This window comes from Chlorocebus sabaeus, chromosome 29 (assembly GCF_047675955.1).
Source record: "Chlorocebus sabaeus isolate Y175 chromosome 29, mChlSab1.0.hap1, whole genome shotgun sequence".
NCBI lineage: Eukaryota > Metazoa > Chordata > Mammalia > Primates > Cercopithecidae > Chlorocebus > Chlorocebus sabaeus.
The window spans coordinates 2,804,139-2,821,882 of NC_132932.1; the positions used below are offsets into that span (position 1 = coordinate 2,804,139).

General features: G+C 43.5%; 1 protein-coding gene across 1 annotated transcript in view; it reads right to left on the reverse strand.

Moving 5' to 3' along the window:
* The window catches only part of TOX4 (TOX high mobility group box family member 4), a 22,082-nt gene extending 4,386 nt beyond the window's left edge, over positions 1-17,696 (reverse strand). Inside the window, exons 1-7 of the mRNA XM_007990753.3 lie at positions 17,463-17,696; positions 17,183-17,251; positions 5,967-6,209; positions 4,811-5,071; positions 4,266-4,496; positions 2,314-2,394; positions 1,422-2,171 (exon numbers count right to left, since the gene is read on the reverse strand). Of these exons, the coding sequence (XP_007988944.2) occupies positions 1,422-2,171; positions 2,314-2,394; positions 4,266-4,496; positions 4,811-5,071; positions 5,967-6,209; positions 17,183-17,251; positions 17,463-17,468 (1,641 nt within the window). The 5' untranslated portion in view covers positions 17,469-17,696. The remainder of the gene's footprint in view (positions 1-1,421; positions 2,172-2,313; positions 2,395-4,265; positions 4,497-4,810; positions 5,072-5,966; positions 6,210-17,182; positions 17,252-17,462) is intronic.
* Positions 17,697-17,744: the final 48 nt, after the last annotated feature.

Consider the following 17,744-nt stretch of genomic DNA (forward strand, 5'->3'; position numbering starts at 1 on the left):
GCATGTGGTAATGCTTTTTTTCCCCCTTAAGCCTGGCTAGTCAAGTAAAGTAGTGGGAATAAAGAGGTAGTGCTTTTTTTTTTTTCTTTTTTTCTTTTCTTTTTTTTTTTTTGAGACAGAGTCCTGCTCTGTCTCCCAGGCTGGAGTGCAGTGGCTCGATCTCGGCTCACTGCAAGCTCCGCCTCCCCAGTTCATGCCATTCTCCTGCCTCAGCCTCCTGAGTAGCTGGGATTACAGGCACCTGCCACGATGCCCGGCTAATTTTTTGTATTGTTAGTAGAGAGAGGGTTTCACCACATTGGCGAGGCCGGTCGCGAACTCCTGACCTCAGGTGATCCACCTGCCTTGGCCTCCCAAAGTGCTGGGATTACAGATGTCAGCCACCACGCCCGGCCATATTTATGTGTTTTAAAAAACAATGGTATGAACCAATTAAATTTTTCTGGCTATACCCTCTGCCCCACACACATTTAAAACATCAAGCTAAGGAACTTAAGACCCAGGATAAATGAAAAGCTTTATATGTCCAAAGTTTAAGATCCTTGGGTAAACAACTCTGAAAAATAACTGTTCAGGCTATATCCTGTCCAGCTGAACTAGTGGCCGCTGCTTAGTTAAGGAGTGGTCCTTATCTTAATGTATCTCACTAAAAACACTATGGGGTACGCGGTGGCTCAAAGCCTGTAATCCCTGCACTCTGGGAGGCCGAGGTGGGCGAATCATGAGGTCAGGAGTTCAAGACCAGCCCAACCAACATGGTGAAACTCCGTCTCTAGTTAAAAATACAAAAAATTAGCTGGGTGTAGTGGCGATTACCTGTAATCCCAGCTACTTGGGAGGCTGAGGCAGGAGAATCACTTGAACCCAGGAGGTGGAGGTTGCAGTAAGCCGAGAGTATACCATTGCACTCCAGCCCAGGCAACAGAGCGAGACTCTGTCTCAAAAAAAAAACAGGGTGGGCGCAGTGACTCACACCTGTAATCCCAGCACTTTGGGAGGCCGAGACAGGCAGATCACCTGAGGTCAGTTCAAGTCCAGCCTGACCAACATGGAGAAACCGTCTCTACTAAAAATACAAAATTAGCTAGGCATGATGGCACATGCCTGTAATCCCAGCTACTCAGGAGGCTGAGGCAGGAGAATCACTTGAACCCAGGAGGTAGAGGTTGTGGTGAGCCGAGATCGCACCATTGCACTCCAGCCTGGGCATGGACATCTCAAAAAAAAAAAAAGAAAAACCACCAATATGGGTACCTTGGGTAAGATAAGTCACTGTTGCAAGGAAATCCCATCTGCAGGATGTTTTGTGTTCCTGGTTGCTGGGCATTAAATGCTAGTAGCAACCCCCCACTTTTATTTGGTCAACCAAAAATGTTTTTATACATTTCCACTAGACTAAAGACTTAAAATCAAAGGCTCACCTCAGGAACTACATCTGTGATCATCTCACAGATAGTCTCAGGAGAAGTTGCCTCCACTGTATGGGCCTCAGGGCTGTTGTTCATAGGCCGCTCAGGACTACTTTCCACAGTTGGTGGGACTAAGGTAGTTTGCATTTTCAAAGTGGGTAGAGGCACACTCTTGATCTGCAGAGGGGGTGGCTGTTGCTGTAAATTGATTCGAACTTTCTGAGGTGGAGGCTGTTGCATGGCCTGGAGTGGAGGAGGCTGCTGCAGAATGGTAACTTGCTGCTGAGTTGGGGGTTGTGGCATCTGTTGTAATGGAGGGGGCTGTAGTCGGGGTGGAGGCAGTTGCATAGAAGCAGCAGCAGCAGCTGCTGCTGCTGCCTGCAACACTGACCGAGTGACAATCTGGGCTTGTTGACTGGGCTGGATAGTGGCTGTACTGGTTTGGCCTAGCTGGAGCCCCCGGGAGGTCACCACTGTGGCTGGGATAACAGTAACCATCCCTCCTTGAGACATAGTAATGGACGAGGGCAACATTTGTTTGGTAATAATCAACTTGGTGATATTGGGCTGACCCCCAGCTCCAGAAGATGCCTGGTTTGCCACATAGGATGAAAGGGTGGAGTTAACAACAATGGATGGGGACAGGGCAGGGGGCTCTATTGAAGCTGGTGCTGGAGATGCTGGGTCAACAGTAGCCATAGGAGGTGGAGAAGGAGTTTGTGATGGTGGTGCTGGATCCAATTCCACTGTTTCAACAGTGGCCTAAAAGAAGACAAAAATAAATAATTACATAAATAAATAAATAAATAAATCACTTGGTTGTATTTACTTCTTAAAACTGCTAACAAATACTTCCAAAAAACTTCTTACTTGTTTAAATATCCATCTACCCTATCCCTCTTACCTGACACTCCTGGTTGTCTTTGTAAGCAGCCAGTGCCTTCAGATACTCTTTCTTGGCAGCCTCAGTTTTCCTCTTATATACCTGCAAAAAAGAGACTTTAAAAAAAAAAAAAGACTCCCCATACTCCTAGGGAAGACTGATAGTTCTGTATTATTTATCAATGAATGACAATTCATCTTAGTCTAATCACTGTCAACCCCTTCAGTGAATACAATTCTGAAAGCTAACAGTCAAGACAACCTCTATGGCAGACTCACTCCACTGAGCATACCTCTGAAAGACAACCAATCAACAGGAGTCTGGCAAGAATAGCTACTATTTATTTTATTTTATTTTTTCTGAGCCATAGTCTAATCACTGACAACCCCTATCAGTGAATACAATTCTGAAAGCTAACAGTCAAGACCACCTCTATGGCAGACTCACTCCACTGAGCATACCTCTGAAAGACAACCAATCAAAAGGAGTCTGGCAAGAATAGCTACTATTTATTTTATTTTATTTTTTCTGAGCCAGAGTCTTGCTCTGTTGCCCAGGCTGGACTGCAGTGGCACGATCTTGGCTCGCTGCAAGCTCTGCCTCCCAGGCCACCGCACCTGGCCTTTTTTTGAATTTCTTTTTCTTTTTTGAATTTAGACTCCTGGGTTCAAGCAATTCTCCTGTCTTAGCCTCCCAAGTAGCTGGGATTACAGGTGTGCACCACCATACCTGGCTTGTTTTGGATTTTTAGTAGAGACAAGGTTTCACCATGATGGCCAGGTTGGTCTCGAACTCCTGACCTCAAGTGATCTGCCCTCCTCGGCCTCCCAAAGGGCTGGGATTACAGGTGTGAGCCACTGGGCCTGGCCCTCTTCTCACATTTAAAAAAAAAAATTTTTTTTTGAGATGGAGTTTCATCCTCTCTCTTGTCCCCTAGGTGGCCCAATCTCGGCTCACTGTAACCTACACCTCCCGGGTTCAAGCAGTTCTACCTCAGACTCCTGAGTAGCTGGGACTACAGGCAGCCACCAGCACACCTGGCTAATTTGGTATTTTTAGTAGAGATGGGGTTTTACCATGTTGGCCAGGCTGGTCTCGAACTCCTTACCTCAAGTGATCCGCCTGCCTCCGTCTCCCAAAGTGCTGGGATTACAGGCGTGAGCCACCGTGCCAGGGCTTATTCTTAAATTCTTATAGTAAAATTATTACTGTGTGGGTTCAGGAGGTAAAGCTAAATACTACCACCACAAACAGCACAACAAAAGCCAAGAACAAACCAGAGGGTTTCACTTATCTATCCTTGTGATTAGCCCTTAGCCCTTCACTGTCACTAAGCAGAAGTGTGCAATTTAAGATGAAAAGGCTTGGCCCTACCAGAGCTTCTTCCACACATTTAGATATTTTTGGGGCTGGGCACGGTGGCTCAAGCCTGTAATCCCAGCACTTTGGGAGGCCGAGACGGGCGGATCATGGGGTCACGAGATCGAGACCACCCTGGCTAACACAGTGAAACCCCATCTCTGCTAAAAATACAAAAACAAAATTAGCCCAGTGTGGTGGTGGGCACTTGTAGTCCCAGCTACTTGGGAGGCTTAGGCAGAAGAGCGGCGTGAACCCAGGAGGAGAGTCTCGCTCTCTCCCCCAGGCTGGAGTGCAGTGGCCGGATCTCAGCTCACTGCAAGCTCCGCCTCCCGGGTTTACACCATTCTCCTGCCTCAGCCTCCCGAGTAGCTTGGGACCACAGGCGCCCGCCACCTTGCCCAGCTAGTTTTTTTTGTATATTTTAGTAGAGACGGGGTTTCACCGTGTTAGCCAGGATGGTCTCGATCTCCTGACCTCGTGATCCGCCCGTCTCGGCCTCCCAAAGTGCTGGGATTACAGGCTTGAGCCACCGCGCCCAGCCGAAAACCTCTATTTTTATCTCTTTAAAAACTTCTGGAACATTCACTACTAGTTCCTCAACATTTGCTCACCTGTTTTTGCTCCTCTCCAAGACTATCCCACATGGAGGCCACAATTTTTGAAACCTCACCAAAAGTGGCATTAGGATTCTGTCCCTTGATGGCAGCCTGTGTATCACGAAAGAATAAAGCATATGCTGAAACTGGTTTCTGAGGTTCATTAGGATCTTTCTTTTTTCTCTTCTTTGGGGCCTTCTGCTTTTTCCCTGCTTCCACCACCACTGTCTTCTGGCTGGGAAGTTGCTGTAAGAGACAAAAAGAATTACACAATGGATGATGACAAGTATTATGTCTGGAAACTAGCCACATGTATGGAATTTTCAGAAATGCTAAAAATCATGGAAATAGCATTAAAAGACACTGGTCAAGTATGGAGAACCAATAAGAATAGGGATTGAGAGAATTATAAACTAGAAATTGGTAGGTGGAACCCCGTACCCAGAAAAGAGCAGAGGAGATGGCATGGCAAGGCTAAAGAATACTGATTAAGCTCTGTATCCCAAGAATTTTATCCTAGAATATCACAGCAGAATTGATTTTGGCAGGGAATGCCTCACCCTCCGGAAATCCTCAACACCATCCTCGTGAAGTGAACTAGTAGGTGAAGGCGTGGTTGAAAGACGATCTTCAGGTGACTGGGCAGGTGGTAGGATGGTGCCACCCCCTAAGCTCAAACCCAGTTGGGAACTCAGTTCTGACTGATCAATGGTGGTCAACTGGCTATGCCCCATCAAGCCAGATGTCATGTCTGTCATTGGTACATCAATTGTAACAGGTGGGTTGGCACTATACTGAGTTCCTATAGAGTGGTCCAAGTCCTGAGAGAAGCAGAAGGACTAATTAAACAGTAAATATAAAAAAACACCACTTTCCCCCCCTAAATTTAAGATAGCTTATAAATTCCCTGCCTACCCAGATTGTATCATTTAAAATACAAAACAAAATAAATTGTCTTCAAAACTGAAAATAAAAACATAAGCTTTTTAAAAAAGTACAGAAATTAATGAATTTACTTCTTTGCACTCAAAAGAAGAACTAAAAATAATCAGAGAAGTCATACTGTTGGACAAGTTAAAGAGCTATCAACTTATTCAGTAATCTATAAGTAGGGACAACACATTGAGTAAAGAAAAACTTCCTGTCTGTACCCTCCCAAAATAATAGCTTTTAAAATAATAATACACAGGCAGTCAGCATAAATAGGCCAATATTACAGAAGTTTGGCATCAAATATAGAGTGTGAATATGTGCTACTGGTTTGATGTGCCAGAAGCCCAACATACTGATTTATATTACATAGTAATCTACAATACTATATTTGACTCAGACCTTTTTTTAAAAAAAAAGCTCTGATCTGCTGGCTTCTCAACATGATTCAGACCATTTTTTAATAAATCCCTCCACGTGCCAGCTATCACATTCAAATTTGAATCCTAGGATGTGAAGGTCATAATAAAAGCAGAAAACACTTTCCCAAAAACCACAATAATTTTCTAACCAGACATTGTACAATTTTAAATTATTTTTCAAGTAAAATCTACCTACATGGTAAATTTCATTTATTCAGGTGAAACTAAGTCTTTGTTGGTGAGCCTTTAGCCACAAGAAGACACACAAGTAATACCCAAGTATAGTAGGGAATAGAGTAACTTTTGTCTCCCCTAATGCCATGCCTGTTAGCTGGGGTAAGCCTGACAATGTCTTGCCCCTTACCATGGTCAAGCCCCCACTCAGGAGCCCCCCGCCCTGCTCCATCAAGCCATGGGTCATGCCCACAGGCATGTCCAATGTCTGGACCCCATACTGGGCTGAAAAACTGCCATCCTGTGAAGAGGAAGGGTCTGCCAGGTCATCAAAGTGGCCAACCACATCTGAGACAGCCAATGAGGGATCAGAATCCAAGGAGATAGGTGGGATTTCAAATTCCTCATCTCCCAAGCTTGGTGTATGGAATGTCTGTAGGGAAAAAAGGGGGAAAAGAATTAGCGAAAAGAGGAGAAATGGCATACTACAAAGTGAAGAACATAATGGGGTACTAGAGATTCTCAGGGTACATTTTTTCTGCTTAGGATCCTATTTTATAATCAATTTCTTAGAATCTATTATTTTTACCAATCTCTCTTCTGATACCCTTGGTCACTTGGTGCATTCAAGGCTGCTAACATCAGTCACAATTCTCAATTCTTTTATCTCTTTTCTACCATTACCACTCTTTTGTCCTAAATTACGCTTATTGTTCTAATGAAAAATTCTTCCAGTACCATTACTTAGGATACAGCTTTTATAACCTGCTTACTATGATCCTTGAAATCTCTCTAAAGATTCTAATAGAGCAGTTATTTCACAATTATTACAACTAAACTGTTAGGCCACAGAAATTTGCTGTCAGCCAGCCAATTGTACTTTGTTGTTTTAGGTTCCTTTCAAACAGATGCTAAAATGTACTGTCATGGAAACTTTATCCCCCTCTAAAATATTTGCACTTAGAGTTTCCTACTTCTTTTCCACTTTAGAAATTATAATGTTAACAACTAAAGATTCCCATTTGGTTTTTTTTGGTTTTTTTTTTTTGAGACAGAGTCTTGCTCTGTCGCCCAGGCTGGAATGCAGTGGCGCGATCTCCGCTCACTGAAAGCTCCGCCTCCCAGGTTCAGGCCATTCTCCAGCCTCAGCTTCCCATGTAGCTGGGACTACAGGCGCCCACCACCACGCCCGGCTAATTTTTTTGTATTTTTAGTAGAGACGGAGTTTCACCATGTTAGCCAGGATAGTCTCAATCTCCTGACCTCGTGATCCACCCACCCTGGCCTCCCAAAGTGCTGGGATTACAGGCATGAGCCACTGCGCCCGACAAAGATTCCCATTTGCATACGATTTTCAGAAAACCTCAACAATGCCAAAAATGCTAGTCTTGCTGAACAAGCTTCTCTCTTAAGAGAGGAAAAGGATTACTCCAGCTGGCTAAAGACTCAATCTCTTCCTGTGAGTCCAACTAGGTCAATAATAATACATTCTTTCTCTTCTGAATGAGGCCACCACTCATGCAGCTAACAGACCAAGATATGATCTAAGATATGTTAAGTGCTATGGTTCTGTTTTAACACTAAAATCTAAATGGTGGCATTTGCAACAATAGACAATTATAAAGAATAGCAAGAGACTGCTATCAGAGAGACCTCGGTACAAGACCTTGAACAAGTTTTCTTCATCTGTAAAATGGGAAATACAATAGTAATCCCCTTATATGGTTATTATGAGGATAAGTGAGATTTCATGCATAAAAGCTTAGCACATTGCCTGATACATATAATGGCTTAATAACCATCATTAACCATTGTTATGAATAATATTCTAATAATGATTCCTTTGCCCCCTACCCCAACCAATTATCACAGATAATTGGAATTTTAGAAATTTTAAATTCTATCAATCTAACACATAGCATAGTAAATATAAAGTGATTCAGATCAAATTCAATTGGTACCCACTTTTTTTTTTTTGTAATTGAAAAATGCATTCTTTAAATAAGAGTTCCTAAAGGTTTCATTTTTTTTTTTTTTTTTGAGATGGGGTATTGCTCTGTCACCAAAGCTGGTCTGTAATTCCTGGGCTCAAGCAAGCCTCCAGCCCCAGCCTCCCAAGTACTTGGGACTACAGGCATGTGCTGCCACACCCAGCTAAGTTTTAAAATTTTTTGTAGAGAGAAGCTCTCCCTGTGTTGCCCAGGCTAGTCTCAAACTCCTGGGCTCAACTGATCCTACTGCCTCAGTCTCCAAAGTGTTGGCTTACAGACCTCAAGGTTCCTCTAGATCCTGAAAGGTTCTTCTATTATGACCATTTCTGTTTTGTTTTTTTTTTTTGAGATGGAGTCTTGCCCTGTAGCCCAGGCTGGAGTACAGTGGCGTGATCTTGGCTCACTACAACCTCTGCCTCCAGGGTTCAAGCAATTCTCCTGCCTCAGCCTCCCAAGTAGCTAGGACTACTACAGGTGTGTGCCACCATGCCCAGCTAACTTCTGTATTTTTTAATAGAGACAGGGTTTCACCATGTTGGCCAGGATGGTCTTGATCTCTTGACTTTGTGATCCGCCCACCTCGGTCTCCCAAAGTGCTGGGATTACAGGCACCGGCCACCGCGCTTGGCAGTTTTATTTATTTTCTTTTTTGAGATAGAGTCTCCTTTGTCACCCATGATAAAGTGCAGTGGTGCAATCTTGCTCACTGCAATCTCTGCCTCCCGGGTTCAAGTGATTCTCCCACCTCAGCCTCCCAAGTAACTGATACTATAGGTGCATATCACCACGCCAGGCTAATTTTTTTTTTTTTTTTGAGACAGAGTTTCACTCTTTTTGCCCAGGCTGGAGTGCAATGGCATGAACTCTGCTCACCACAACCTCCGCCTCCCAGGTTCAAGCAATTCTCCTGCCTCAGCCTCCCTAGTAGCTGGGATTACAGGCACGTGTCACCATGCCTGGCTAATTGTGTATTTTTAGTAGAGATGGGGTTTCTTCATGTTGGTCAGGCTGGTCTTGAACTCCTGACCTCAGGTGATCCGCCCTCCTCGGCCTCCCAAAGTGCTGAGATTACAGGCATGAGCCACCCCGCCTGGCCACGACGCCACGTTAGTTTTTGTATTTTTTTGTAGAGATTGGGTCTGGCCATATTGCCCAGACTGGTCTTGAACTCCTGGACTCAAGCCATCACCCTGCCTTGGCCTCCCAAACTGTTGGGATTACAAGCATGAGCCACAGTGCCCAGCCGCCAATTCTGGTTTAATGAAGACATTAGTTCTGGAAGCGGTGGTTCACACCTGTAATCCCAGCACTTTGGGAGGCCCAGGTGGGTGGGTCACACGAGGCCAGGAGTTCGAGACTAGCCTGGCCAACACAGTGAAACCCATCTCTAGTACTAAAAGGACAAAAGTTAGTCAGGCATGGTGACACACACCTGTAATCCCAGGTACTCGAGAGGCTGAGGCACGAGGATCACTCGAACTCAGGAGTTGGAGGCTGCAGTGAGCCAAGACTGCATCACTGCACTCCAGCCTGGGCGACAGACCAAGACCATGTCTAAAAGGAAAAAAAAAAAAAAAAAAAAAAAGAAAAGAAAGAAACAAGAAAGAAAAAAGAGAAAAAAAAAAAAGGCCAGGTGCGGTGGCTCACGCCTATAATCTCAGCACTTTGGGAGGCCGAGGCGGGTGGACCACTTGAGGTCAAGAGTTCGAGACCAGCCTTGCCAACATGGTGAAACTCCATCTTTACTAAAAATACAAAAATTAGCCTGGCGTGGTGGCGGGTACCTGTAATGCCAGCTACCTCAGGAGGCTGAGGCAGGAGAATAACTTGAATCCAGGAGGCAGAGGTTGCAGTGAGCCAAGATCGTGCCACTGCACCCCAGTCTGGGTGACAGAGGGAGACTCCGTCTCAAAAAAAAAAAGACATTGCTAGAAAGAAAATTTCCAGCTAGCAGAAACTAGGGAGAAAAAAGTATGCCTGTGAAATGCTCAATCTCTGTGAATCACATTTGTAAAAATTTCCTAAAAGACAAAAAGATATACATAGTTTCATTTCTGTATTTTCCTTCTCCTTACTATTTTACTTGGTATGGTAAAAAATTTGGTCCTTGTCTGAGATATAAGCAGCATGCGGAGCATAACAACATGCAGTTTTCAGCTGGGAATGGTGGCTCACGCCTGTAATCCCAGTACCTTGAGAAGCCAAGGAGGGTGGATCACTTGAAGTCGGGAGTTCGGGACCAGCCTGGCCAACATGGAAAACCCCATCTCTACTAAAAATACAAAAATTAGCTGGGTGTGGTGTTGCACACCTATAATCCCAGCTACCTGGGTGGCTGAAGCACGAGAATCACTTGAACCCGGGAGTTGGAGGCTGCAGTGAGCCAAGATCACACCACTGCACTCCAGCCTGGATGACAGAGCAAGACTGTCTCACACACACACACACACACACACACAAATAACAAAAAATATCAGGCAGTTCTTGATGGGAAAAACTAAACTTTCCCTAAGAACTGAACTTTTCTCAGTAGTATACAAATCATGTATTTATGTATGTTGTTTTGTTTTTTTTTAATTGTGAGACAGGGTCTTACCCTGTCGCCCAGGCTAAGTGCATGGCTCCATCATCACTCACTGCAGCCTTGAACTCTTGGGCTCAAGTGATCTTCCCACCTTGGCCTCCCAAAGTTCTAGGATTACAAGTGTGAGCCACTGTGTCTGGCCCATAATTTTTGTTATTGTGTGGAAGTTCTTAACTTCCAGTCCATGACTCTTTCTGATATTTCAGTTTAGGTTTACATGAGCAGTTTTAAGGTAGAAGGTACAAAGATTTTTACCAAATTCTCATACCAAAAAAAAAAAAAAAGTTATAGGAACATGGATCAAGGGAAACATTTACTGTACTAGACTAACAGTAAAATGGTAGTTTCCAAAATTTTTAAGATACAGATTGCTTTGTTAAAGCAAAGATGCCTACCCTTTTCTGCTTACCACAACAAAACAGCAACTTTGTCAGGATATAAAAAATGATACTATCCGTTAATGAGAACCCCAAAAGGATAAAAATTCATATCCAAAACAAGGGACCAGTGTTCCACAAGTGACTACCCCTCATAAACCATCTGGAATGTTCTCATTGTACACTAAAAAATTAGACATGGCTACATAAAATGAACTGGGCAATGATAAAAAATATATATATATAGATATGGAGAGATTCCATTATGTAGGATCGACAAGGCATTCTTTCTATACGCCACCCCTTGGGACGTGGAAAAGCTTTGTTATTCAGTACCTATGGCTTTCATGGTGGTTTTCTGGGTTCTGTTTTATTTCTTCCTTTAAGTATGAATAGTAAGGTAACTGCAATTATCAAGAATACAGAGGGCTAAAAAAAAAAAAAGATACAGAAGGGTAAACCACATGCTATAATAAAAATAGAGATTCACTAAAATCTCTTTCACTACAAATGATCAGTAAAATCCAAAAATGAATATCTAAACTTATTTTATTTTAGTGGATTACATAAAGAGATCACATTCTAGACTGTTAAATATAAAACAAAGCTAAAACTGTAGCAAATATTAAAAAGAAATGGTTTGGACACAGAAAGAGAAAACAGGAACATGATATGCAGCTACCTTCTAACTTAGCTTTCCTTTCCTCCTCTGTTCAATTCCTGGGCCTTTTTGAGTGAGGGGCTGGTTTGGGAATTACAGTTTATAAGGAAAGATGCTTAAATATCAAGAGAACCAAAAAATCAAAAATACCATTTCCCTCCCTTTTTTCATTCTCTGATACCAAAACATACAATCTATTTCTTTAGATTATATATTCATTTTAGATAAATTTATTTTAATCCAACACCTATTTATTCAACAATACAATGATACTATGGGTCATTTAAATAGCTGTTCTTAAAAACTGATGTAGTAGTGAAAATTTTACCTATTCAGCCTGAAATAATGAACTAGTTCTAATGCTACAGTTACTTTTCCTACCGAAGGATAGGTACCTTTAGGCCTAATTATTTCCCCAATGTGCTCTAAGCATAATACCACTATATTAGAGCCAATCTGAAAAACAGAAACAGAAAGATTAAATTGCCTTCCGATCATAGAACTTTCCATCTCAGGCAATGCTATCTCTGGACTGCTACTCTTCTGAAATTATTACTATTTCTTATTTCATTGATATATCTTATGTAAGGTACATAAATTTTAAGTGTATACCTTAACGGATTTTTTAGATATGCAACCATCCAAGTAATCACTATCCAGATCAAAGATGCAGAACATTTCCTTGTGCCCCTTTCCAGTGAATACTTCCTTCCCTTTCCAACAGGTATCACTATTTTGATAGCTCAGTTTTGCCTATTCTTGACCCTCATTTAAAAATATGAACTAATATGAACTAGCCAGGCGTGGTGGCTCATGCCTGTAATCCCAGCACTTTGGGAGGAGGAGGCGAGTGGATCACAAGGTCAGGAGATCAAGACTGGCCTGGCCAACATGGTGAAACCCCACCTCTACTAAAAATACAAAAATTAGCTAGGCATGGTGGCGGGCACCTATAGTCCGAGCTACTCGTGAGGCTTAGGTAGCAGAATCGCTTGAACCCAGGAGGCGGAGGTTGCAGTGAGCCAAGGCTGAACCACGGCATCCCAGCCTGGGTGACAGAGTGAGACTCCATCTCAAAAAAAAAAAAGAACTAATATAGTATCTACTCTTTTATGTCTGTTTTCTACTCAACAATATATTGTTTAGATTATCCAACTGCATTTATAATTTTTTATTTCTGTGTAGTATTCCTTTTCACAAATACACCATTTTTTTCTGTTGATAGACATCTGGGTTGTTTTCAGGGTTAAGCTATTAAGAATAAAGTTGCTGTGAACATGTTTTTGGTGAACATATGCAATCATTTCTGTTGTGTACATATATCATGGAGTGGAATTTACCTGGTCATAGGTTAGGGGGGGCATGTTTATCTTTAGTAGGTACTGCTAGTTTTCCAGTGGCTCAATGAATTTACACTCTCACTAGCAATAATTAAGTTATCCACATCCACTGGGCAAGGTGGCTCACAGCTATAATCCCAGCACTTTGGGAGGCTGAGGCAGGTGGATCACTTGAGGTCAGGAGTTTGAGAGCAACTTGGCCAACATGGTGAAAACCGGTCTCTACCAAAAATACTAAAAAAATTAGCCAGGTGTGGTGGTGCATTCCTGTAAACCCAGCTACTCAGGAGGTTGAGGCACAAGAGTTGCTTCAACGTGGGAGGTGGAGGTTGCAGTGAGTCGAGATCCCGCCACCGCACTGCAGCTTGGGCGACAGAGCAAGACTGTCTCAAAAAAAACAAACAAACAAAAAAACAAAAGAGTTATCCACATCCTTGCCAACTCTTACTGGCAATTTGGACATCTTCTTTTGTGAAGTGACTGTTCAAATCTTTTGCCTCCTTTTATTTTATTTTTTTGAGACGGAGTTTCGCTCTTGTTGCCCAGGCTGGAGTGCAATGGTGCAATCTCAGCTTACCACAACTTCCACCTCCCAAGTTCAAGTGATTCTCCTGCCTCACCTTCCCGAGTAGCTAGGATTACAGGCATGCGCTGCCATGCCCAGTTTATTTTGTATTTTTAGTAGAGACGGGGTTTCTCCATGTCGCTCGGGCTAGTCTTGAACTCCAGACCTCAGGTGATCCACTCACCTCAGCCTCCCAAAGTGCTGGGATTACAGGCATGAGTCACCACACCTGGCCTTTGCTTCCTTTTAAATTGGATTCTTTCTTTTACTCTGCAGAAATACTTGATATATTCTGAATATGAGTTAGACATATGTATTGTAAGTATCTTCTCCCAGTCTGTGGAATGCCTATTTGTTATGAAATCATGTTTTTTGATGAAAAGAAGTTCCTAATTACAGTGGAGACCAATTATTCATTTTTTAAATGTTTAGTACTTTTTATGGGCAACTACTTTTTTGGGGGAGGGTCAGCAAACTCTAAAAATTTCCTCTCTTGTAAAAACAATTTTTTTTAATATTACCTTTACCTACTTCTAAGATCTATTTGGGATGGCTCACAATAAAACCATAACCCCATTAAAATAAGTTATAAAACAATCATTACCACCACTACCAAGGGAAAGGGAAGGTATAGAAGTTGTAATGAGAAAATGGAGAACTGTTAACAATGACAGGAGCCTCAGGCAAAAGAAAGCTACTGAAATTGAGACTAAAACTTAGCTATCAGCTTCTTGGCAAAATAAAATAAGATTTCTTAAGTCCCAAAAACAAAAACAAAGGACAGACTGAAACCTGGAAGTTTCTTTCTTTTTCATTATAATATTACTTATTAATACTTCAAATTTACTTTTCTTCACTATACACCATGATTCTTCATGGGAGGTTTCTTGACATAAAAAGGAACCACTTCAGGCCAGGCATGGTGGCTCACACCTATAATCCTAGAACTTTGAGAGGCTGAGGTGGGAGGATCGCTTGAGCCTAGGAATTTGAGACCAGCCTGGACAACATGGTGAGATCCTGTCTCTATCAAAAACAAAAGCAAAAAGGAACCACTTTTTTAATGTGGTTACTTCGATTGTTCAATTTCATAAACGGGGTAGAGAATTAAGAACAGTGGGTAAACTTAAAAGCTACTTGTATTTAATTTTAAAATGTACTTTCACATGAATGAGGCCAAAGTCAAATTTATAACACTCTAAATAACAAAATTTAAACTGTGGAGACCTGATTGAGGAGAAATTGGGAATTTCATGCAGATAAGTCCAATGTGAGATTTGCAACACTCAAATAATTAAATTTCAAAATGGAGATCTCACTCGAAGAAACTGGCAACTGAGAGTGCAAAGCACCAAGCATATTTTAGCTGTTTTTGTTTTGAGACGGAGTCTCACTTGTTCACCCAAGCTGGAGTACAATGGTGTGATCCTGGCTCACTGCAAACTCTGCTTCCCGGGTTCAAGTGATTCTCCTGCCTCAGTCTCCTGAGTAGCTGGGATTACAGGTGCGCACCACCACGCCTGCCTGATTTTTGTATTTTTGGTAGAGATGGGGTTTCACATGTTGGTCAGGCTGGTTGGTCTTGAACTCCTGACCTCATGATCCGCCCACCTTGGCCTCTCAAAGTGCTGGGATTACAGGCATGAGACACCACGCCCGGCCTCAGCTGTTTTTTTAAAATTAATTATTACTATTTTTTATAGAGACGGAGTTTGATCACGTTGCCCAACCTGGTCTAGAACTCTTGGGCTCAAGCAATTCTCCCACCTCAGCCTCCCAAACAGTTCGGATTACTGGCATGAGCCACTGTGCTGGGTCCAGATTTAGGTTTTATATCATTTCTAAGTTTGCCACATACTAGATTCACACTTACCCTGCTTATAAGACTAATAAAGCAACAAAAAAGTTAACCTGGTGCTGGGCATGGTGGCTTATGCCTGTAATCCTAGCACTTTGGGAGGCTGAGGTGGACAGATCACTTGAGGCCAGGAATTCAAGACCAGCCTGGGCAACATGATGAAACCCCATCTCTACTAAAATACAAAAAAAGAAAAAAGAAAAAAAATTAGCTGGGTGTGGTGGCGCACACCTGTACTCCCAGCTACTTGGGAGGCTGAGGCAGAAGAATCACTTCAGCCCAGGAGGTGGAGGCTGCAGTGAGCCAAGATCGTGCCACTGCACTGCAGCCTGGGCTACAGGGAGACTGTCACCTCCCCCCCCCGCAAAAAAAAAGAAAAAAAAGTTAAACTAGTAACTACCCCTTGTCAACCCCATTTTCATCCATGAAAACGTTAGGATTATAGGATAAGCGCATGCGACAGCCACTGACAATTCTTGGTACAAAAAACTGATGCAAATGGTCCATACCACTTTTGAAAATAAATTTAAAAATCCTCAAAAAATGGCAGGTGGTTCAAGACTTCAGTTTCTCAAAGACAGAAATTTTTGTCTGTTCCACCATTCTCTTTTGCTTCTCCTAAACAAGTGATACGTATCTATATTATGACAATATTTCAACTAGAATTTTTTTTTTTTTTTTTTTTTTTTTGAGACAAAGTTTCCCTCTTTTTGCCCAGGCTGGAGTGCAATGGTGCGATCTCGGCTCACCACAACCTCCGCCTTCCGGGATCAAGCGATTCTCCTGCCTCAGCCTCCCAAGTACCTGGGATTACAGGCGTGCGCCACCACCCCGGCTAATTTTGTATTTTTAGTAGAGACGGGGTTTCTCCACGTTGGTCAGGCTGGTCTTGAACTCCCGACCTCAGGTGATCCACCTGCCTCAGCCTCCCAAAGTGCTGGGATTACAGGCGTGAGCCACCGCGCCCGGCTCAACCAGATTTTTTTAACAAATACTTTAGGGTTTCATCACAACCTTTACTTCTACTATAAAACAGCATAAGAAGCTATTATTACAGCTGTTTGACAGTTGGGGAAACTATGACATACAACGATGAAGTAATGTGCCCAATGTCTGAGTCACAGACAAACTGAAACACATATCCTACTCAACTCTTTTTATGTTCTCTAGCAGCTATTTCCTTTCTTCCCGGCATTAGCAAAACAAGCTGACACTGTGTAGGTAAAGGTAACCACAAACTTTTTATTAAAGTAGTAAATTTAGGCCAGGTGCAGTGGCTCAGGCCTGTAATTCCAGCACTTTGGGAGGCCGAGGTCGGTGGATCACCTGAGGTCAGGAGTTTGAGACCAGCCTGGCCAATATGGTGAAACTGTATCTCTACTAAATATACAAAAATTAGCCGGGCATGGTGGCACACGCCTGTAATCCCAGCTACTCGGGAGGCTGAGGCAGGAGAATCGCTTGAACCCGGGAGGCGGAGGTTGCAGTGAGCCGACATCGCACCACTGCACTCCAGCCTGGGCGACAAAGCGAGACTCTGTCTCAAAACAAAACAAAACCAGTAGGAAATATAAATGAAACACATTTTAAAAGACCCCTTCAACAGAGTTCGTTCCAGGAATGAACACATGCTGTTCCACGGTCAACCCTCTGCTAGGTAAGCTCCTCCCCTCACCCCAATTTCTTCAGCTGCTGAAAAATTTTCTTCCCACTGCGATCCTTTAAGATCACTGTAGTTATTTCTCCCTAGAGAAAGGAGACAATTTCACTCTGTCTTCTAATCCAGAATCACTTTTCTCTTTAAATAGGTTATCTCTTTCCAATAGCTTGCTTTTCTGATGACAGCAACTTCCCAAGACTTCCCCAGATAGTCCCCATAGGCTCTAGAAGCAGCTGCCACTTTTCTCTAAACACCAATTGCGGCCCTTGGTTCCCAGCCCCCGTCCCTGGAGTCCGTGCTCTCCTCCCCACCACCCTACCCCACCGCTGCCTCAGGCCCTCCCCCCGCGGCGTCGGCAGCTCGTGCTCACCTCGGCCCCTGACAGGAAGGGGTGCGAAGGCCCTGTGATAGTCAGGTAATTGTCATTTCCTCCGGGAAACTGGAAATCAAAAGAAAGCCGCGGGGATAAGTTAGGGGGAGCAGGGAATTAGCTTGGAGCGATGGCTTCTGACCCCGACATTCTGACAACACTCCCCAAACCCCGCTCTCTCTCCTCTCCCGTCAGTCGCCTCTCCACCCGGCTTCCCGTCTCTGCTTCAACCCGGTCGGCCGCGTTCTCTCGCCAGCCTTCTTAGCTATCAGGTTCCTACCTCCATCTTCACACAACCGCTCCCACCGTCTCAGACCCTCATCGCTCCCACCGCCCCCACTGGTCTCGGAACTGCCGTCACTTCCGCAAGGACGTGCGTTACTCTCTGCTCATTGGAAGGAGCGCCGTGGGGCTGCAGCGAGTCAGGCGCTGGCCTATCGCCCCCTGGAGCTTGGAGGGATAATGGCATGTAGAAGTACTAGAGGTGTCCCTGGAGGTGGCATTGGGTACTCCCGACATAAGGAGGATTTCTGGGGAGAGCAATAGAGACGTGATCTGGGCT